This window comes from Trachypithecus francoisi, unplaced genomic scaffold (assembly GCF_009764315.1).
Source record: "Trachypithecus francoisi isolate TF-2019V2 unplaced genomic scaffold, Tfra_2.0 Lachesis_group17, whole genome shotgun sequence".
NCBI classification, from domain to species: Eukaryota; Metazoa; Chordata; class Mammalia; order Primates; family Cercopithecidae; genus Trachypithecus; species Trachypithecus francoisi.
In genome coordinates, this window is record NW_022681462.1 from 64,037,419 (window position 1) to 64,059,858 (window position 22,440).

General features: G+C 37.9%; 2 protein-coding genes across 3 annotated transcripts in view; both read right to left on the bottom strand.

The window, feature by feature from the left end:
* DYNC2LI1 (dynein cytoplasmic 2 light intermediate chain 1) overlaps window positions 1–22,440 on the bottom strand; it is a 38,712-nt gene that overhangs the window by 13,988 nt on the left and 2,284 nt on the right. The window contains exons 2-8 of one of the 2 annotated variants that reach the window (XM_033175855.1): window positions 21,858–21,975; window positions 15,277–15,311; window positions 11,667–11,736; window positions 7,740–7,828; window positions 2,772–2,958; window positions 1,456–1,524; window positions 606–683 (exon numbers count right to left, since the gene is read on the bottom strand). In XM_033175855.1, coding sequence (XP_033031746.1) covers window positions 606–683; window positions 1,456–1,524; window positions 2,772–2,958; window positions 7,740–7,828; window positions 11,667–11,736; window positions 15,277–15,311; window positions 21,858–21,975 — 646 coding nt within the window. Of the gene's footprint in view, window positions 1–605; window positions 684–1,455; window positions 1,525–2,771; window positions 2,959–7,739; window positions 7,829–11,666; window positions 11,737–15,276; window positions 15,312–16,703; window positions 16,756–21,857; window positions 21,976–22,440 lie in introns of those variants that run through there. The other variant, XM_033175856.1, reaches the window with a different exon arrangement.
* Window positions 8,453–9,895, bottom strand: LOC117062390 (translationally-controlled tumor protein-like). The gene is made up of 2 exons (XM_033175857.1): window positions 9,490–9,895; window positions 8,453–9,231 (listed from the first exon to the last, which is right to left on the bottom strand). The coding sequence occupies exons 1-2, from the start codon at window positions 9,769–9,771 to the stop codon at window positions 8,980–8,982; spliced, it is 534 nt and encodes a 177-aa protein (XP_033031748.1). The 5' UTR covers window positions 9,772–9,895; the 3' UTR covers window positions 8,453–8,979.

A 22,440-nucleotide genomic window follows, 5' to 3' on the forward strand; every position in this document is an offset into this window, starting at 1 on the left:
CCTGTGCTAAGCATTTCACATGTACTCCCTCTTTGAATCCTCACAACAACCCTATGAAGAAGATATTATTTTTCTCCATTTTACCCTGGAGGACAATGAGGCTTAAGTGAAATTAAGTGACTTGCCTAAGATCACACGTCTAATAAATGGTCACCTTGAGATTCGAACCCAGGGAGCATGCCTTCAGATTTCATGTTTTTAACTTTTACAACAAATAGCACTTTTTAAAAGAGCCTTCATCCCCAGTACACACACTGTTAGAGTTATTTTTTGTTTTTCTTTTAAGGGAATACACATTCTAATTCTTAAGGGGATACCAAAAAAGAATAAATAGATAATCAACTTGTCTCTTTAAACTTGGTTGGGATTTATGGATATAAACAATTTAGAACTTTTGTTCCAAAGAAGGGGGAGACCAACTAGTAGCACATGTTCAACAGATGCATTATCAAACGCTCTGTAAGGAGAGGTCTTCAGCAGTGGGAAAGCAATGGGACCATGTGCATTAGCAAAAGCATTTATTCCTCGTAGTTGTGCGTCAAGTTGCTAATTTCCCCAAATTTGGTACTGTCCATTCAAGCCCAAAGGACAAGAAATGTACAAACCATTAATGATGCTCCATAATAATGTGCAACAAATCGAAGTGTCTTGCATATTACTTTTCTCTTCTCAGACTCAAAATCCTGTAGAAATACGTTATTTTAAAAAGTCAAGATAACCAAATATCTATAGCAGGAAGATTCAAATTATTAAATGTAGAAATAGATTATTTCTTATTTTTTTAAACTCACCTTCAGGAATAGTATTCCATTACCTTGATATTTGTTTCATAGAGAGTTGAACAATAGCTGCAGCCTTCTTAGAGCTTCAGCTATCAGATCTTTCTTTGTTTAAATACTTAGCTCAACAGAATTTAGATATAAGCACACATTTTATAGTGTGGAATACCCTAACGATTCTCTGACAAGCAAAGATAAGAAGGAACTAATTTTCTACTTTCTTCAATTTAAAAGTTGGGAAGTAAGTCCTATTCCCCAGTGACTGGGTTGAAGACCTATATATATATATTTTTTAAGAGACAGTGTCTCACTGTGTAACCCAGGCTGGAGTACAGTGGTGTGATTACAGCTCACTGTAACCTCAAATTCCTGGGCTCAAGTGATCCTCCCCCTTCAGCCTCCCAAAGTGCTGAGACTACTGGCATAAACCACTGTGCCCAGCAGGATTCGTTTTCTAAATCTGCCTTATCCCCATTCTAATCACTGCATTTATTTTCTTTACCTATGTTTTTCTGTCCCAACTATGTCTTCTTTTCCAAAATCTTTAAGATGTATGACTTACTAATCTATTCCTTCAATAATTATTTTTCTTATGTTGACATTATTTTTGTACCTCCCTCATAAAAAGCACAGCCATGTATGTACAACAAACTCAGCTAGAAGTGGAAGAGCTTACCTGAAAAATATCATATTTACTTCCAATTATGACCAGAGGTACTGGAAATGGGTCAATTAATTCACGATCCTGTTAATAAACATATTTCATTGATTTATTATAATTCTTTAATGCTAGGTGCTTAGCAATTTCTATCTACTTCCAAAAACATTCCATTTTCAATCTCTTCATAGATGTTTACTTAATTTGCTTGACATAGAATTTGTTCCAATATTTAACTTTCACTGCCTAGGCTATATTTCATAAGTGTAAAACTAGAAATGGCAATTCCTTAAATTACTATATTTATTATTTTCCTTTTTCTACCCTTTTATTTCCTTATATAACATATTACCTTCCTGGTTTTTTCTTCTATTTTATGTTAACTGTTTGTTGGAATAGCATTTATCCAGCATAGATTTGTTTTGTTTCATTATTTCCTAAGTAAAACACTTTCTTCTTCTTCTTCTTTTTTTTTTTTTTGAGGAGGAATCTCACTCTGTCGTCAGGCTGGAGTGCAGTGGCACGATCTTGGCTCACTGCAACCTCCGCTTCCCAGATTCAAGCGATTCTCATGCCTCAGCCTCCTGAGTAGCTGGGACTATAGGCACACACCACCACACCCGGCTAATTTTAGTATTTTTAGTAGAGATGGGGTTTCACCATGTGTTAGCCAGGATGGCCTTGATCTCTTGACGTCGTGATCTGCCCGCTCGACCTCCCAAAGTGCTGGGATTGCAAGCATGAGCCACTGCACCTGGCTACACTTTCTTATAAACTCTGGATAATATAAAATGCTGCTCTTAGTTTTCCAGATGCTGATATTTATGATTGTATTTGAGGAACCTGTGTTACTATCAGAGCAACTTTATAATTTAATTAGCTGTCAGATGATAAAAAGATTCTGAATAAGTGACAGAAACGAATGTAAAATACAGAGTGATAGTGAAGGCTATTAAAACTCTACCTCTTGCTTAAAGTTGTAGCTTCATCTAGTCTTTGTCAGGTGACTTTTGTACAATCTGGCTTTTTATCTTCATTTTTACAGAGATTATAAAATCAATATCAAACCACTACTTTAAAAATCTATTTCTCTGATTGGTGTAATATGTCATAACAATCACAGAAGATGTCTAACAAGAAGATACAAGGAATCTTCTTTCTTGTTTGCTCTTACTGAGGTTTTAATAAATTGCTGTAATTTTCCAGTGAGCAGGTTCATCTACATCAAATGAATTTCAAGTCATGCATAAAAATCTAAAGAAGTTGTTTGTGATGTTATCGTTAACTATATACGGGACTAAGGAGTCCAGTAATAATCCCAAACAGCAACTCACAGGATGATCCTTCTGCATATTATTCCAGATCTTCTGTCTCATTTCAGAAACTGCTTTAGGATTTGTCTTTCCCAGTTTCATTATCACTTTGTCTACATGGCTTTTTGTGGCTTGCAAGAGATTTTCCACGGTGGGCCAAAGATCATTAGGTTTTGAAAGATCCAGAACGAGAACAAGAGAAAACGTCCTAAAGAAATAAGAACATTTTTCAAAAAAGACTCAAAATAATTACCATTTTGAAACCCTAATGTACTGAAATTTATCAAAGAATAACTAAAATATAATACTTAAGGGGGGAAAAAACCCCATAGCATTATTCTAAGACCCTCAAACACAAAACAAAACAAAAAACCAAAAACCAAAGTCATAGCCTTATTTATTCCAATACTTCCCTCTAGTGATATTTAAGTGTTACAATAGTGGAACTAAGTTTCTGTTTGAACTAAAAGTAGTTTAGTTCAAATAGAGAAGCTACAAGCATTTGGGCCGACAATGCCATGTTTACATCCAGTTTTACTATGTGCTCCAAAAAAGGGAAGCAAAAATAATAAAAGAAGCAAAAACAATAACACAATAATCAGGTAAAGGAGAAGAAAACAGATTTATGGGTGGACCGTGCTAGGGAACTACCTAGCTAATCTCCACAATAACCCTCTCCAGAAGATGATATAATGTCCATTTTATAGATTAGAAGAAGTCTAAGGCGCAGATTTACATAATTAGTAAATTGTAGAACTGGTATTTAGATCCAAAGTTACATGTTTTTCTGCAATACCATTCTGTCTCTCTGAAAGCACACTCCTGACCACCAGATACACCACCACCATCACCATATGCACTTGTATTCTGTTCATGCACATCAAACATAAACCTAAACTCAGCAACGAAAACAAACATTCCCGTTCAAAAATGGGCAAAGAGGCCAGGGATGGTGGCTCATGTCTGTAATTCTAGAGCTTTGGAAAGCTAAGGCAGGAGGATTGCTTGAGGCCAGGAGTTCAAGACCAGCCTGGGCAACATAGCGAGACCCCATCTCAACTACATTTAAAAAAAAAAAAAAAAAGAAGGCAAAAGACTCAAATAGACATTTCTCCAAAGAAGATATACAGATGGCCAATTAACACATGAAAAGATGTCCAACTTCCTATCCATTAGGCTAGCTACTGTCAAAACATTTTTTTTTTTTTTGGTGGAGGAGTCTCTATCGTCCAGGCTGGAGTACACTGGTATAATTTCAGCTCACTGCAACCTCTGCCTCCTGGGTTCAAGCGATTCTCCTGCCTCTGCCTCTCGAGTAGCTGGGGTTACAGGCGTGCACCACCACGTCTGGCTAATTTGTATATTTTTAGTAGAGACGGGGCTTCAACATGTTGCCCAGGCTAGTCTCGAACTCCTGACCTCAGGTGATCCACCCACCTGAGCCTCCCAAAGTGCTGGGATTACAGGTGTCAACGACCGCTCCTGGCCTAAAACATTTTTTTAAATGAGAAAATAACAAGTATTAGTGAGGATATAGAGAAATTAGAACCCCTGTACATTGCTTATGGGAATGTAAAATGGTGCAGATGCTGTGGAAAATAGTATAGTGATTCCTCAAAAAATTCACCATAGAATTACCAGATGATTCAGCAATTCCACTTCTGAGTCTATACCCAAAAGAACTGAAGGAAGAGATTTAAACAGATAGTGTACACCAGTGTTCATACCAGCATTACTCACAACAGTCAAAAGATGGAAACAACCCAAATGTTCCTGCATGGATTAATGGATAACTAACCTGTGGTTATTTGTTTACACAATGGAACATTATTTAGCCTTAGAAGTGAGGGAAATCCTGACACATGCTACAACAAGGAAGAACCCTGAAGACATTACGCTAAATGACATAAATAAATAACAAAAGGACAAATAATGAATGATTTCATTTATATGAGGTACTGGAGTGGTCAAATTCATAGAGACAGGCAATAGGGATGAGGGTTGCCAGGAGCTGGGGAGGGAAAAATAAGGAGTTATTGTTTAATAGGTAAAGAGTTTCAGTTCCAGAAGATTAAAAAGTTCTGGAGATAGATGGTGATGAGGATATACTTAATGTTACTGAACTGCACAGTTAAAAATGAGTAAAATTTTATGCTATGTGTATTTTACCACAATAAAAACTAAACATATATAAATCTAGGAGTATTTTAAAAAATGGTTACAATAAGTATGTAGAACCATAATCCTTGATGGTTTAGGATTATATCCAATAAAACCAATATATCTTTGATCAACACAGCAAACATTCTGCTAGAAGACATAGCACAAAATTATAATGTTATTTAATTATTTTGTTTAGTTCAAGTGAACAGGCTATTTTGTATAATTCAAGCAAAACAGTAACAATTCTGTTGGTCTAAATTCAGAAAGTGGTCTTTTATACACTAATTATCAAATTTTCTAAAAATTATTGCGTTATTACATGGTCTAGGCAATTATATTTATGTCATTTTAATAAGCTCATAAACAGTTTTGCTTAACTGTAAAAATAATTTATACATTTTTAATTGTACTAATTTTATTTTTAGGGTTTTGGTATGGTTATGTTTCAACTATGATTTAACATTTTTTCATTGTGATGAAATGGATATAACGTAAAATTTATTATTTTTTCAAGTGAAAAATTATTTTAAGCAAAAGAAAAATAAATTACTCAAATTTTTCTAAGATTAAAATTTTTGTTTACAGTATATTGGAAATACTTTTGTTACTTTTTACCTATTTTATAGCAAATGATAACACCAAATTTTTAAAAAATAAACTCTTAAAACAGAGATTCAGACTACAGGAAATGTTCTATTACCAATTGTCTGAAGTCTGTGGAAATGTTCAATGCATTTATAATTCTATAAGTGGTTATTTCAGAGATAAACAGTATCTAACGGTATTTGGTAATATTGTTTTCTCAAGTTGTGGGACTTCATCCAACACAAGGAAATTATGTGTCAAACGAATTCCAGTCAAAAACACTTTGAGATTAGCAACCACGTGAAGAATGAAATGTTTTCCATGAATTATTTAACCACTCAGCAACCTACTTTAGATCCAAGCCTATGGCTCCCTTTCCCTCTGTTGATCATAACCCTGACCCTTCCTCTTTCCTAAAGCAGGTCCCAGCTGTCCTGGGGTTCCAGGGAAAGGAAGACCAAGACCTCACAAATGAGGTATTAACCCTCGGGATGATCTGGCTTCCTGCAGAACCTAGAATTCCCACAACCCCAGCAGGCCAAAACCTTTTGGGCTTTGAGAAGGGGAGAGAGGTAATATAACAAATCAGCTGAATAGGAGCCAACTCCCAACCTAGGGAAGAGCCAGCTCCTGTATTTTCACCCTTTCAGCCTCTGGCCACACTAACTGGAAGCTCCTCCTACCCTTACTATCTCTCTCTCTCTCTCTTTCTCTCGCTCTCTCTTTTTTAAAGAGACAATGTCTCATTCTGTCATTCAGGCTGGAGTACAGTGGTATGATCATAGCTTACTGCAGTCTCAAACTCCCTGGCTCATGCAATCCTCCTGCCTCAGCCGCCTGTGTAGCTGGGACTACAGAGGCATGCTATGATGCCTGGCTAATTTTATTTTTTAATTTTTTTGTAGAGATGGGTTCTCACTATGTTGCCCAGGCTGGTCTTGAACTCCAGACCTCAAGTGATCCTCTAGCTCTGGCCTCTCAAAGTGCTGAGATTACAGGCCTGAGTCACCGCACCCGGCCCCTCAACATCTCTTCTCAACCACACCACTAGGCACTATTCCCAGGCAGCTTCACTTATTTGTCTCCATTAAAGAGAGACAAATGAAAAACTATCTAACTGTAAAATTCCATGTTTCTGAAAAATAATATCATAGGGAAAAGTGTTTAAAAGTGGAAAAGCAAGAACTAAATATGTATATAAAATATCCCAAACCTGTACAAAGTCTATTTACAGACATTGAAAAGGCTGAAAGAAATACCTCAACATGTTAAAGTGGTTATTTTTTAATGTGATCCTGGTTCCTTTTACTTTCTTTGTGTCTTTCAGTATTTTTACAAGTTTTCTATATGAGCATATATTACTTTTGTAATAAGTGAAAGAAAGTAAATCATATTTCATTAAAAGAAAAAAAAAAGACAAAATAAAGCCAACTGTATCCAGCCAGTTCTAGAAAAACAACGGTCCCATTAACAAGAAATAATTCCATCCTCCAAGGAGCTTAATGACCAACATGTAACAACTAATTGTCAAGCCCTTTGTATTTGATCCAGGCAGCAGCAATGGTTTATGTTAAACTCTAAGAACAAAATATTTCAAATTAAAAAAAAATGTTTTCTTAGCTAAGACCAGTTCCCAGGAACATTGTAAGAAATGTCACAATTTTCCACATATTTGGCCAACATGTGGGAGTCACTGTCAGGAAAACATCACTCAAGCATTTTGAGGTTTCCCCTAAGTTCTATTTCTCTAAGTTCAGCAAACGGAGAGACTTTCTCTCTTCTCTGACATATAGTCTTCCTTTAAATGAAGCTTCAAGGATGTAAATTAGCATTAAATTCAAAGGTAGCTTATAATACTCAGCTGAAGAAAAAAACTCAGAGCCCAATTAACTCATACTGAGATGGATAATGGAAAGAATTAAGCTTTTCAAATTTATTTTTACAAAATGAATTCATTGCCCAAGTGTAATTTGATGTATTTTTTTTGTCTGTCTGTTTTCAGCTTGCAAAATATGTTACTAGGGGGAATGTCAGCTATCTCAGTTCAGCACAGGCCAAAATCTTGGTTCTTTTAAAACTTCTTTGAAAGCATTACAATTTAGGCATTTAGAAAAGAAGTGGGCATAAGCCTTCAGCAACATAAAACTGTGCTCCAAAATTCTGACTGAGAAAAGTCAACTCATACTTCTCCTAGGGACACTCCTGTGTACTTACAGCTTTTCCTGGAGCTGGCTCACTTACCGTAAGGTGTCACTTGTGATGGGTACGCCGATTAAATCCAATAAAGAGGTTCCTCCACCCAGTTCCCAAAAGTGAGCGATATCTTTTGGCTGAAAAACAAAAATTTTTGATTTTTTTGAATTTTAGGTACTTCTTACATGTCATAAGCACTTGACAGTAATAATTATACATATAAAATACTGTAGTCCTTAATCAACCGTTTCTTGGCAGTCAAAATTTTTTCCTGTATCCCATCCCTCAAAATGCACCAAAGCACCTATTTTAAAGAAAAATGATGAAATATTCAGAATTCTCTATATGTGTAAACAAATGCCCTAATTCTAGTAATACTGTAACAGAAGACATAAACGGTGCGTCGATCTTGTAAATAAAATGTGGCATACACTTATGCAGATTTTAGATAAAAATTAACCCGTTGAGCAAATTTGGTATTATCTTTTGGAAAACATTTATAATTCTAGATAGAAATAAAACAGGTGAATAGGAAAACATTCCTGTTTAGGAAGACAGAAGCTTGCAGAATGAATTAGACACACGTAAGGCATAAAGAAAAGGGACTAACAAATGGCAGTCCTGGCTGCGGATCGAGACTACTTGAACAAAAGTATAAGCAGATGATTTGTTCCTGATTCCTGTGGAGGAATCTGACAGGCTACCACTGACAATAATACATGGTAGGTGGGGGAACAAGAGATCAACCAATTGCTTCTCTCTTTTTTTTTTGCTTCCACTGAATGAGTCTCTTTTTATTTTCTTGGTAATCTCTTCCAGTTAACTACTTCCGTTGTAGGTGATGAAATGGGTAAGGCTCCACACTTCAGATGTTGGCACTGCTATGAGCATGGTCTTTCCCTTTATTGCAACTCACAATCAAAACCTTTAATTCTTTTTTATATTCCAGTCCCAGTAGTAGTCTCCACTGTAGAAGTTAATTGATGAGTAGTAGCCTACAACCCGGCTCTAGCTCCTCCAGGAACACTACAGGATGAATTTAACTATGCATTAAACTAAAAGGCATTCTCTCAAATATTTGAGTTTAAATGCATTTTATTTTTAGACAACCTACATGACATGTTTTTCTTAAAAACAATACCTCTACTCCAAATAAATCACGGTCAAAATAAATGAAGAGCTCAAGATGACATCAGTCCCATTTGTCTTAAGTCCTGGTGTTGTGTGGATGACAAGCAGAAGCCAGTTACGATGACAGGTGATAGATCCAAAGTAATTGCCAGATTTGTTAACATTTTTCCATTTCTAAACCATCCTTAAAGAAAATCATATATGGGGTCACACCATCCTCATGGTAGTCCAATAGAGCAACCATGCCATCTGGATTCATGTTTTCACCAATAAATAACTGGTAGTTTTTGAAATTAGCAAGGATGTGCTTGATTTGTTCTGCAGCCCCTGTCATAAAAGGTTTTACTCTTTCTGGTCTCTGTTCTTCAAGTTTGCCTTTGATTGATTTCATGTAATCTTTGATGTACTTCTTGTAGGCTTCTTTTTTTTTTTTTTTTTTTTGAGAGCGGAGTCTCGCTGTGTCGCCCAGGCTGGAGTGCAGTGGCGCGATCTTGGCTCACTGCAAGCTCCGCCTCCCGGGTTCCCGCCATTCTCCCGCCTCAGCCTCCGAGTAGCTGAGACTACAGGCGCCCGCCACCGCGCCCGGCTAGTTTTTTGTATTTTTAGTAGAGACGGGGTTTCACCGTGTTAGCCAGGAGGGTCTCGATCTCCTGACCTCGTGATCCACCCGCCTCGGCCTCCCAAAGTAGGCTTCTTTTGTGAAACTTGTTTCCTGCAGGTGATGGTTCCTGACAATATCGACACCAGTGATTACTGTGCTTTCGGTACCTTCGCCCTCTGGGCCTTCAGCGGAGGCATTTCCACCAATGAGCGAGTCATCAATGTTACCTTCTGGCCTACCGACCATCTTCCCCTCCACCTCCAGGCACAGCCCGTCCGCGATCTCCCGGATCTTGTAGATGTCGGAGAACATCTCATCGTGGCTGATGAGGTCCCGGTAGATAATCATGACGGCGACTGAAGGGAGATGACGGCGGCGCTAGCTTAGCAGGAGCCCGAAACTCGGAGCGAGCGCGATGCAGCCGGAGCGGCGCTGGGGGGAGGGGGGAGCGGGCGGAAAAGCTGCTTCTCTTTTTTATAGGACCCTCAAAATAACAGGAAACTGACAGGGCTAGGCAGCCAAGAAGTTCAGAAATAAGATCATCTAGGGTTAGGTGCAGTGGTTCACACCTGTAAACCCCAACACTTTGGGAGGCCAAGGCTGGAGGATCACTTGAAGCCAGGAGTTCAAAGTCAGTCTGGCCAACACAGTGAGACTCCATCACTATAAACAATCTTTTGAAATTAGCTGAGTGTGGTGGTGCATGCTTGTAGTGAATTTGTGGGGACAGTTTACTTGGGAGGTTAATGCGGGAGGATTCTTTGAGCCCAGGAGTTTGAGGCTGCCATGAGCTATGATCCTGCCACTGTACTCCAGCCTGGGCAACAAAGTGAGACCTTGTCTCAGAAAGAAAAAGAAAAGAAAAGAAATAGGACCATCTATTCCATAAGACGTTCCTAGATTGTTGGCTAATGGCATTTCTGCTTCTGTCCTGACACTGAAGACCCTTCAGGTCACTGAAATTGTGTGAGGAGCTGACAAAATATTTCTATTTAGGACTCTTAGGGAATTAAATCTGAGAAAGATATGATGCTTCCAGAATGAACATGGAAATATCCCACTTGACAGTACAAAGTTTAGGAAAAAAAATAATCACACAAGTTTTTATGTATCTACTCCCATGAACCTGGAAGAGACAGAATGTCAATAAAATAAGTTTTAGATGAATAAATATTATTTTGGATTTTTGACAAAATTTCATTTTGCAATCTCTACAATTGTTTGGCTGTTCATATCTGAATCATTAATTTTTGTGGGGAAAATAATTATTCACTGGAAAATCTCCCTCAATTCACAATTTGATAAAGGGAACTTTTTAGAGCTCTTCTCAAAAGTTAAGCCTATGAGAGAGAGCTGTCTCAAAGTTTCCAATGAAAAGCATCATTACATTTCTAGGCTTATTACTCGTGTCAAAATTCAAGTGGGTCACAAAAATGAAGTTCTCCTGTACCTCCATATATTAGGTTTTTTCTTTAAATTTCAGTTTTAATAACCCACTTTCGTTGGTGAATCCTGGAAGCAACGATAGGAAGTTTTATCTCTTTATATACTGTCTACTGATGAGCAAACATTTGGACTAAGTCAGTGTATAAAAATGTGCCTTTGTTAGAGGAGTAGCAGGATGCTCCATTCTAGATTGTCCTTCTACACACTTAACTTTATTTAAGAAATGACCTCTTTTCAGGTGACAACTCCAAAAAGATTCTATTTAGGAATTCCGCCCCCCCACCGCCAACATATATTATAAACCTTCCTTCTATCCTGAAGAGTTTATAATGTTCCTCTAAAGAGACATTAAAACAAGTGAAAATAGGATTATAATCAAGTAGGGCATATGATCTCAACTGGTACCATCAACTTCAAGATGCATTTTTAAATGCTAGTAATTTAGATTTTAAACAGTATATTTTCATAAATATTCCACAGGTCAAACCTATATTTTAGCAGATTTTTGAGAGACAGAAAGTAACTCACAATACTATTCTCATGAACTGTACAATAAAGTTAAAAAGGTATCTTATTACAGCATTTTAAGACATAATACATGAGAAGGCTAAAATCTTTTCACAGTTTGGGTTGGCTTCTATCTGCCACACTGCATTTCAAGTTTAATGGCAGACAGCTATGAAGTGTACAACTGGATATGTTTATTGATTACAGATAAGATGGAAAATGTAAAACAAAGTCAGCAGTATTACTTTCCCATCTATGGGCATAGCAATGTCACTTTAAAAGACACGTACTGTGTTGTACCCTTTTGCTCTTCTTCCATATGTATAGTCCAAAGCTAAGGTTGGTTTTGGTGGCTCGTCTCTGTAAAATAAAGGCAGATAGTATCATCATTGTAGGTGGTATTAGTTTCTTATGCTACCATCTTACCTGATTCATTTTTCCTTCCTCTTAAAAACTTTATTAGTAGAGAAGTTACCTTGTATAATAGCATTGAGATAAATTATATATACAAAAGAAATAAACCTGCAAAACACCATCTTAGTGGATTTTAACGGCGCATGCATAATGTGGTAGCCCCTAAAGGCACTGCTGGGGCACGTAGAGAATGAGTTGAGGCTAGCAGTGTGGATGGCTACGCTGGGCACAAGATCTCCACATCCAGGCCATGCAGGAAGCACTGACACTGTGTTTTTTTTTTTTTGAGACAGAGTCTCGCTTTGTCGCCCAGGCTGGAGTGCAGTGGCGTGATCTCGGCTCACTGCAGGCTCCGCCTCCCAGGTGCACGTCATTCTGCTGCTTTTTTTGTATTTTTAGTAGAGACGGGGTTTCACTATGTTAGCTAGGATGCCCTCGATCTCCTGACCTCATGATCCACCCGCCTCGGCCTCCCAAAGTGACACTGGGTTTATATTCAGCCATGATGTGAGGAGCTAGGAATCTAATGACTGTCACATTACAACATCAATGCAAGACTTGGCCAGGCATGGTGGCTAATGCCTGTAACCCTAGCACTTTGGGAGGCCGAGGCAGGTAAATTGCTTGAGTCTACGAGTTCAAGACTAGCCTGGGCAACATGGCAAAACTCTGTCTCTACAAAAAAGGGTATTACATGCCTGTAGTCCCAACTACTCAGGAGGCTGAGGTGAGAGAATCACTTGAGCCTGGGAAGTTGAGGCTGCAATAAGCCAAGATCGTGCCACTGCACTCCAGCCTGGGTGACAGAGAGAGACCCTGTCTCAAAAAAACAAAAACAATGCAAGACTTTAATGCAGTTCTCTAGCAGTTCTTTATCTTAAATCACAGCTCAAATATAGGCATCATTTAGATAGTGATAGTTAATAAATTATATCAACAAGTCCTTAAAATCAGTAATGATTAGGAAAATATTAAAACAATTTGTTGAATTATTTATACTATAGCTTATATTGCTGGTAAGCAGTTTTATGGTGTATATATATTTAACTTTTTATTATGGTCAAGAACACATAAAATTTATCTTACCTATTTTTAAGTGTACAATTCAGTAGTATTAAATATATTGACACTGTTATATAACCAATATTGAGAACTTTTCCATCTCACAAAACTGAAACTCCATACCTATTAATCAACTTCTCGTTTTCCCTTCCCCCAGTTCTTGGTAACCACCATTCTTTTTGTTTCTATGAGTTTGATTATTCTAGACATGTAAGTGGAATCATACTATACACACACACACACACACACATGTATTTTTGTTTTGTTTTGTTTTGTTTTTTTTGCAGTAGCACGATCTTGGCTCACTGCAACCTCCCCCTTCCAGGTTCAAGTGATTCCCGTGCCTCAGCCTCCCAAGGAGCTGGGATTACAGGGGTCCACCACCACGCTTGCCTAGTTTTTTTATTTTTAGTAGAGATGAGGTTTCGCTATGTTGGTCAGGCTGATCTCAAACTCCTGACCTCAAGTGATCTGCCCGCCTCGGCCTCTCAGAGTGCTGGGATTACAGGTGTGAGCCACCACACCCAGCCCAATATTTGTTTTTTCTGTTTCTGGCTTATTTCACTTAGCATAATGCCCTCAAGCTTCATCCAAGTTGTAGCATGTGACAGAATTTCCTTCCTTTTTAAGGCCAAATTATATTGGTACATATCTTTATTTTACTTTCTTATTTTATTGAGACAGGGTCTCACTCTGTCATGCAGGCTAGAATGCAGTGGCATGATCACAGCTCACTGCAGCCTCAACCTCTCAGGCTCAAGTAATCCTACCACCTCAGCTTCCTGAGTAGCTGGGAATACAGGTGTGCACCACCATGCCCAGCTAATTTTTGCATCTTTCGGTACAGACGACTTCTCACTATGTTGGCCAGGCTGGTCTTGAACTCCTGAGTTCAAGCGATCCGCCTGCCTTGCCCTCCCAAAGTGCTAGGATTACAGGCATGAGCCACTGTGCCTGACCCCGTATCTATCCTCAGATTGGAGAAGAAAGAGAAATGATTTTTAAATTTGTGACTTATATAATTATGTTTATTAAATATTTTGAATATCACCCCTGCATATATCTTTTGAATACATTATATAGAGAGTAATGTTTGGTTATATTTCCTGAAAGATAGAAATTTTATCAAGCAAAATGCTACTTTTAAGACAAAATTTATAAGATCTGATATTTAACCTATAGTTTAGAAAATTAACTTTTTCCTAAGTAGACTATTGAGGAATTGAAATTAATACTTTTCAGGTCTGAGCATGGTGGCTCACACCTGTAATCCCAGTACTTTGGGAGGCCGAGGCAGGCGGATCACCTGAGGTTGTGAGTTCAAGACCAGCTTGACCAACACGGATAAACCCTGTCTCTACTAAAAATACAAAATTAGCTGGGCGTGGTGGCACATGCCTGTAATCCCAGGTACTCGAGAGGCTGAGGCAGGAAAATCGCTTGAACCCAGGAGGCGGACGTTGCGGTGAGCCGAGATGGCACCGTTGCACTCCAGCCTGGGAAACAAGAGCGAAACTCTGTCTCAAAAAAAAAGAAAGAAAGAAATTAATACTTTTCAACTTAATGTACTATTTTGTAGTATTTTGTCCTAAGCTGGTGTTGTATTAGATGATCTGTTTATGACAGGAAACATCTAAATGTGGTCTAAAAAGACCCATGATTCCTGGAGATAGAAAGATAAAACAGGTGTTACTGTTGATAGTTCCTCTGAGAAACAATATTGTTGGTGAAAGGAATTACACCAAAGCAGGAATTTATTATTTGTATCCTTTAATAATATTTTTCAAATGAGTGATGTTTCTTTAATGTGACCTTAACACCAAATTCCATCTCTTTTGATGATTTTTGGAGAAGTTATAAGATATATGTATTCAAATGAAGGGAACAGAGAAATATCTTCCAAAAGTGATTGAAGGCTTTCCACATCAGCTTCCTGCAACATCTACCAATCATAATCCTAAATCTTAATCTGACGGCCTGCTTCTACAGTATACGTTAGCAAATATATAAAAGAAATGATAAAATATCCAGTTTGAGGACCAACACTGTGCTTCAAAAATGTACCCCTGAGCAACTAAAGCTTACAATGAATGTTCAAATAACTGTAGATTAGGTAGAATAAAAATAATTTAAATACCAGAGTAGCATAGCCAAAAAGAGGGTAAATACTATTATAGGCTGGGTCTTTACAGTAACATTTCTCCCTCAAAGAGGGAAATCCAGTATTAGTCTCAAATAATTTTTGGCTTATTGTTAGTTTTATCTTTAAAGGCGCTCTTAAAGGTTATACTAAGGATTTGCTAAGAATTAAATATTTTGTTTGGGTCTTAAAATCGTTCCCCTTCCTTATGTCTTTTAGATCTAACTTGCCCTATACAACTAGAATAAGCATAACCGTAGTTTAGAGGTTAACATGACACTTACCTATCAAGACACCTTAGAATAATAGTAGTCTTTCCCTGGAAATTACAAAAGAAGGAATACTGTGTTAATGTCATTCATATGTAAAAATTGTATTATTGTTCATAATTGTGACCCAAAATAGATTTTTAATCAATTGAATGATAAATTACCTGGAAACTAAAAACTAGAAACTTTCGGAATTGTTCTGAAGTTTGATAAGTGGAAAAAGTTAACTGTCAACTTTCTATCACAGTGTAACTACACTGCTATTATTATAATTATAAAGTCCCACAGATGACAAATACTAGCAAATCATACCTCACTTAAGTGGTCAACTTGGCAGCTGTCTTAAATTTTTTCTCTACTCATCAATGTTAATTACTGGTTAAGCTGATGTTTAGTGTCTTTCAAAATGTTTTAATTCCAATTGTTGAAGTGGAAATAAAGAAAAAGGTAACATACAAATAAAGGACACATTGTAAATATGTTCAAAGTAAGCAATTCAGATACTGCATTAGAGTAATTTAAGTCCAGAGGATGTACTTATTCCAAGTTTCTATTTTTATTTTATTTTATTTTATTTTTGAGACAGAGTCTCACTCTGTTGCCGAGGCTGGAGTGCAGTGGCATGATCTTGGCTCACTGCAACCTCTGCCTCCTGGGCTCAAGTGATTCTCGTGCCTCACCCTCTCAAGTAGCTGGGATTACAGGTGCATGCCACCACGCCTGGGTAATTTTTGTATTTTTAGTAGAGACAGGGTTTTGCCATGGTGTCCAGGCTGGTCTTGAACTCCTGGCCTCATCTGATCTGCCCACCTCAGCCTCCCAAAGTGCTGGGATTACAGGCATGAGCGACCACGCCCGGTCCCAAGTTTCCTTTTAGGAGTAAGGAAATACAGGTTCTGGCCTAATTCCTACCACTAGTCATGCAACTTAACTTCACAGCTTAGCCAGGGACTAGCTCAGTGGTTTATATCATTTTTTAAAAACAGTAAACCCCCCCTTTTTTTTTTAAACAAAATACCCCTTGCAAGGAAATAGATAAAAGAGAAACAGCAGGGAAAGCTCCACTGGAGGTGGAGCTCTAAAGAAAATAATTTAGAAAACTCTGGATTGCCAAAAACACAGAACACTTATTATATGTGTTTTTGTTTTTACTAAAAAACCCATAGTTTTTGACAAAAAAAGATAATTACTCCACATTATATCTGGAATATGATCAAATTGAATAAATTTTTTGTAATGAGATATATTAAAAAATAACTGGAATTGTACAATATAAAAATGTATATTATTGAAGGATATTTATTGGCTAGTGTTACATCAAACTGAAAAACTAAAAAGAACCTACATGTCCCCAGTTAGGGGACTGGCTAAATTAATTATGGTAATCCATATAATAGAATAATATATGGCTATTAGGAATAACAATGTAGAAATATACTTACTGACATAGTAAGACATTCATAATAGATCAGCATGACTCTGTTTTCAATTAAAAAATACTTTTCCTGCTTCCTTAAAGTACACACACACACACACACACACACACACAGAGAAAGAAACACACAAATAAATGTAGAGGGATATCACTATGTTAATAATGATTATTTCTAGCTGATGGATTTGCAGGTAATTAATGTTTTTAAGAAAATCAGGATTTTCTGCCAGGCGTGGTGGCTCACGCCTGTTATCCCAACACTTTGGAAGGCCAAGATGGGTGGATCACGAGGTCAGGAGATCCTGGCTAACATGGTGAAACCCATCTCTACTGAAAATACAAAAAAATTAGCCGGGCATGATGGCTGGCACCTGTAGTCCCAGCTACTCTGGAGGCTGAGGCAGGAGAATGGCGTGAACCCGGGAGGCGGAGCTTGCAGTGAGCTGAGATCATGCCACTGCACTCGAGTCTGGGCAACAGAGCGAGACTCTATCTCAAAACAAAAAAAAAAGAAGAAAAATCAGGATTTTCTAATTTTCCTACACTTAACTTGTATCATATGTAGTATGCTGTAAAAGTTTTAAATTAATAAGGGCTACATTACCTAAAAAGTAATGTACTCTACAAGAAAGTAGAATAAGAATTGGAAGGAATTTTAAATAATATCTAGCCAATTTCCTCAAATTGATTTAAATCACTCCTCCTTCTTCTTCTTCTTTTTTTTTTTTTTGAGACAGAGTCTCCCTCTGCTGCTTAGGCTGGAGTGCAGTGGCGCCATCTCAGCTTACTGCAACCTCCCCCTCTGGGTTCAAGTGCCTTAGCCTCTGGAGTAGTTGGGATTACCAGTACGCACCACCACGTGCAGCTAATTTTTTGTATTTTTAGCAGAGATGGGGTTTCACTATGTTGGCCAGGCTGGTCTTGAACACCTTGGCCTCCCAAGGTGCTGGGATTATAGGCTTGAGCCACCATGCCTGGCCTTAAATCACTTTTATTATAATTTCATATAAATGTATAGTACTATATGGTAACAATTCCAAATTAACATAAACTAATCTGGGAATTGAAATCAAGTTTAAGATTACCATCAAAATTACAACCCAAGATTTAAAAATTCATTAGTATACTGTAGTCCCCTGAGAATGTCACCATAGTCTTGTAGGTTTCCTAATTCAAGAAACATTGACCTAGTACGAGTTCGTTTAGAGACCATCAAAATGAATCCCATCTTCCCTCCCATTGCCTCAATCACCCCAGAGGTCCAGCCCTCTCCTCTGACCCATTATCCCTGGAACTCTGAATTTCCTAACTCTCTACACATCCCTTAATCTTGCCCAATAATTCCCTTCTGTCCTCCCTTCCTCTAAAATCCTTCCACTCTATGATTTCAACTCCATGACTGGCAAACTCCCCGATATCTCAGCCTTTTCAGAATATTCTCTCCACCTGTTGGCCTTAACTAAAATATGACTTCCCTTGGACCCCTTCTTCTGCAGCCTTGTTAAATGAGGCTATTTATTCTCACTACCTCACATACTTTAGGGTCCTCCTTGTTCCCCAGCGCCACCTACAAACAACTACTCTACCTCCCTCCTCTTGCAAAAACCTCAGAGGCTCATATCAGTTTACCACCAGGGTTGCTGTCATCTCTTTTGGCTCATAATCTCCCTTGCCTTCTCAGCTACTGTCATGAATCTTCTTCACACCCACATGGGTCTTGGCAATCCACCTGACATCCGGACCTCTCAGTGCATTTGCCTCCCAATGGAGGCCTTTTCCCTCACTCTATTTCTGCCACGGTCACTTCCAAGGTTATATCTTGAAGCTTTCCAGTTTCACTGGAAACTGCACTGCTTCCAAAATCACACATACAAACAACACATTCTCTAACCACTACTTCAGGAATCCCCACAGTAATAATTCCTTGGCCTTAGTGAAAGGTCTCAAATGTCCATTGATACCCCTCTTCCCCCAACCAACAGTCGCTCCTACTCCATCAGCCTCTTCCTACCTTCGCTTTTCTCCTTTTCCATCTCAGAGCCCATAGTTTATCATCACAATCATCTCTGGTAAATATCATCCATGCCCTGAGCTCCTCACTTTGCATTGCACCCAGCCAGCAAAGACAGCCCCAGGTAATCACCTTCCTCCTCCGTGCCTGCACCCATGCAAGTGAGTGATGCTGGAGAAAATCCATGTACACTGGGCAGATTAGTATCAAACTAACACCCATCATGAAAATGGCAGTCAACAATGACTGGCAATGCTATTACATTCCTCTAGTATGATCTCTCTCCCATTTGTTGGAATATCTGTTTCATACATTTTTCTCGATCATCTTAGAATACTCCACACTCTTCAACTGAATTACTTCTCTTTCCTTACTTCTCGCCCTTCAAGCTTTAGCCATCACTCTCTTCAGGAGGATTTCCTAGTCTCCCAACTTTCTGGGATGAGTAAAGTGCCCTCTCTTTTTCCACCACAGCATTTGTCTCATGGTATTGTCATTGTTGGTGTACAAGTCCTGATACACAAGTTCCTTCCCAGTAGAGAATGCCTTTCATTCCTGTTTCCACAGTGTCTAGCAGGATGCTTAGAAATAAAAGATGTTCGTTCATTGTCAACCGAATGGATGAACAGCTGGTTGGAAGGAGAAAAGATAAGGCAGCAGGACAGCTGGCTTCTTTGGTAAAGGGTGATTACTATTAAATGAACAACAGAAGCATTAATTGCTTCTCTTTATCTTCCAAAATAATGTTCTCCATGAAGCTGAATCAGATACTTTTTTCTTTCTTTTTTGAAACAAGGTCTCCCTCTGTTGCCCAGGCTAGAGTGCAGTGGCAGAATCACAGTGGCACACCGCAGCCTTCACCTCCTGGGCTCAAGTGATCCTCTTGCCTCAGCCTTCCGAGTAGCTGGGACTACATACAGGTGAGTGCCACCGCACCTGGCTAATTTTTTTATTTTTATATTTGTAGACACTGGGTTTTGCCATGTTGCCCAGGTTGGTCTCGAACTCCTGGGCTCAAGCAATCCATCTGCCTCAACCTCCCAAAAGTCCTGGGATTACAAGCATTAGCTACCGCACTCAGCAGAATCACATACTTTTTAAAGAACAATATCCTCAAAAGTTTTAGATATCTTAAGGGAGTTCCTAAATCATCAGACACAAAATTACTTTTGTTACTAAAAATGAAAAACAGCTTGTATATGCCGCATATTGCCATCAAGAAAAAGGGGTGGTTTCACAAGTAACAAAAAAACAAATAAAACAAGACAAAAACCAGGTATCATGACTACAAAGGAGTTAAGAATAATTGTTACAGAGAGCGCTAAGAGGATACTAGTATATTTTGTATGTGAGCATTTGTATGCTGGAGTCAGTAATCAGTACCATTAGTATAAGCCATTCTGTCTAATATTCTGTGTACAGAATGTTTGCTGTAATAGAAATTTATTTGTACCATAAGACTAGTACTAGTTATTTACTCATTTAAATCCATGTATGTACCTACATGGCAGAGTAAGATAAAATGTAGGAAACTGTTAAGTACTACGCCTAATATGAAAATCACACGCATCATAATAGTAAACTCATGGAATAACACATAGCTGGGCACGGTGGCTCATGCCTGTAATCCCAGCACTCTGGGAGGCTGAGATGGGCGATTGCTTGAGTCCAGGAGTTCGTGATCAGCCTGGGCAATGTAGTGAAACCCCATCTCTATTAAAAATACGAAAAATTAGCCGGGCATGGTGGCGCATGCCTGTAATCCCAGCTGCTTGAGGGAAAATCACCTGAGCCAGGGAAGTCAAAGCTGCAGCGCACCGAGATCGCGCCACTGCACTCCAGCCTGGGCAACCAGAGCAAGACCCTGTCTCAAAAAAAAGAAATAACATGCGTTATATACTATATACTTATATAGTTGGATTAAAATTTTAAAATAGAAATGCTCTATGATAATTTTATTTTAAAGAATTAAGTTTGAATTTTAAAAACTGGGCCAATATGAAAACTCTGGAAAATAAAGAAATTAAAAACAAAATAAAAACATTAAGTGATTAAACTTTTACTATCCATATTTCTAACTTTTATTAGACTTTTTATTTACATATTTGTATAATTGGGATCATATCATGTATGACATTTATGTCCTGCTTTTTCAATTCAGATTATATTCTTATATCATTAAAACCTTTTTCATGGTTGTGTAAGTATTTCTCCCAATAAATGTGATCTTAATGTCGTATATAAAACCCCCCAATGAAGGGTGTCCAGTTGTGCGGGGAGGGCCTTCTGGGACTCATCTGGAGACAAGATGGGTGCTCAGGCTGCCTGGACACTGATGTTGCCCAGTGAACATGTAACCTTGCTGATGCAGAGTTTAGTTTCTGAAAGCTTCGTATTTGTCAGTGCACTTAAGTAGAAGCATGTAGCACAGAAAATGAACAGGAATTTGAAACCCACACAGAAATGAGCTAGGGCACTACATGAATTTCAGCATCTTGTATCTGGCAAGTCTTGACCTTTTTCTGTCACCAGCCATTTTGCCTTTCTGGCAGGAACTTTGTTGGCCAGGCAAAGTTGCATGAAGATATGATGCATACGTTCCTGCTCTGTGTGGCCACTTCCAAGCCCTTCTGTATGCTTGGTGAAGGAAAACAGAGACTTATAGCAAGTGGGGAGGGTCTCTTCCTACCAATCAGAGGCCCAATGGAAATGCTGCCATATTTTCCCCACATTTTTCAAAATAATTAATAACCCTGTAACAAATATCATTGACATAGTTCAATTATTCCTTTAATGAGATTTCTAAAAGTAAAGTAACAATCTAAAATATAAAATATTAAGATACTGACTTACTGATTTAGAGACTGACTTAGATATTTAAATGAATCCTAGATTTTATACTCAATTATGGTAGAAGATCTGAATATTTTCAAATCATGAAATAAAAAATAGTTTAAATATATTTTTCTAAAATTTTGTTTACTATTATAGTTTTTCCTAGATTAATAACAAGCACTTTCTAATTCATGCTAAACCAGATTGGTCATCTGGTTAAAGTGTTGAAGTATCTACATTTTAATCGAAGTATTAAAAGATGTTTTACCAATGGTTGTTAAATCATCACAATAATTGAAAAAAAGAAAGCATTACCCCATTTTTACTGCCAATGAAGAAAACAGATTTTTCTCCAATTTCAGCTCCATCACCTTCACTTCCATTAGTTCCTCTTTTTTCCACTTCAGCTTTTGCAATTTCCCAGAGAGTTTCACTACATGAGAGGCAGAAAAAACAAAATTGAGGGAAAAAGAATTCTTTCAAATATTTATTTCAAGCTCAGAGAAATTTTACTTCAGTATAATTTATGAAACAAATGAACATTATTTTCTGAGGAACAATAATCTGGTAAAACATCTGAGGATTAGTCATTCTATGATTTTGTTTTTCTTTTGTTGCTTTGAACTAGTTCTTTGAAAAATGCTGAAATTGATAAGCAGAGCCTTTATCGCCAGGATTTGAGGCTGTCTTATTTGGGGCTTCCCCTAAGGTTCATAGCTGTGTGTGTTAGCTTCTCAGACACACATGGAAGTACAATGACTTTTGGGAACGTACAACTTGAAAACCACAAACATTTAAGTCACCTAGGCAGATGGGAAAAGTACAAAACCAGTGTATCAAATAATCTTTCCTCCCTGAAACATTTCTTTTTTGTTTTTTAAATTATGTTTTGGGGTAA

What these genes read in the sequence shown, in the direction of transcription:
- LOC117062390 (XM_033175857.1), bottom strand. Translation starts at nt 9,771, where the DNA reads ATGATTATCTACCGGGACCTCATCAGCCACGATGAGATGTTCTCCGAC. An exon ending in ACTTTGGGAGGCCGAGGCGG is followed by an intron (nt 9,232 to 9,489) that starts GTGGATCACGAG and finishes GAAGCCTACAAG; the next exon opens with AAGTACATCAAAGATTACAT.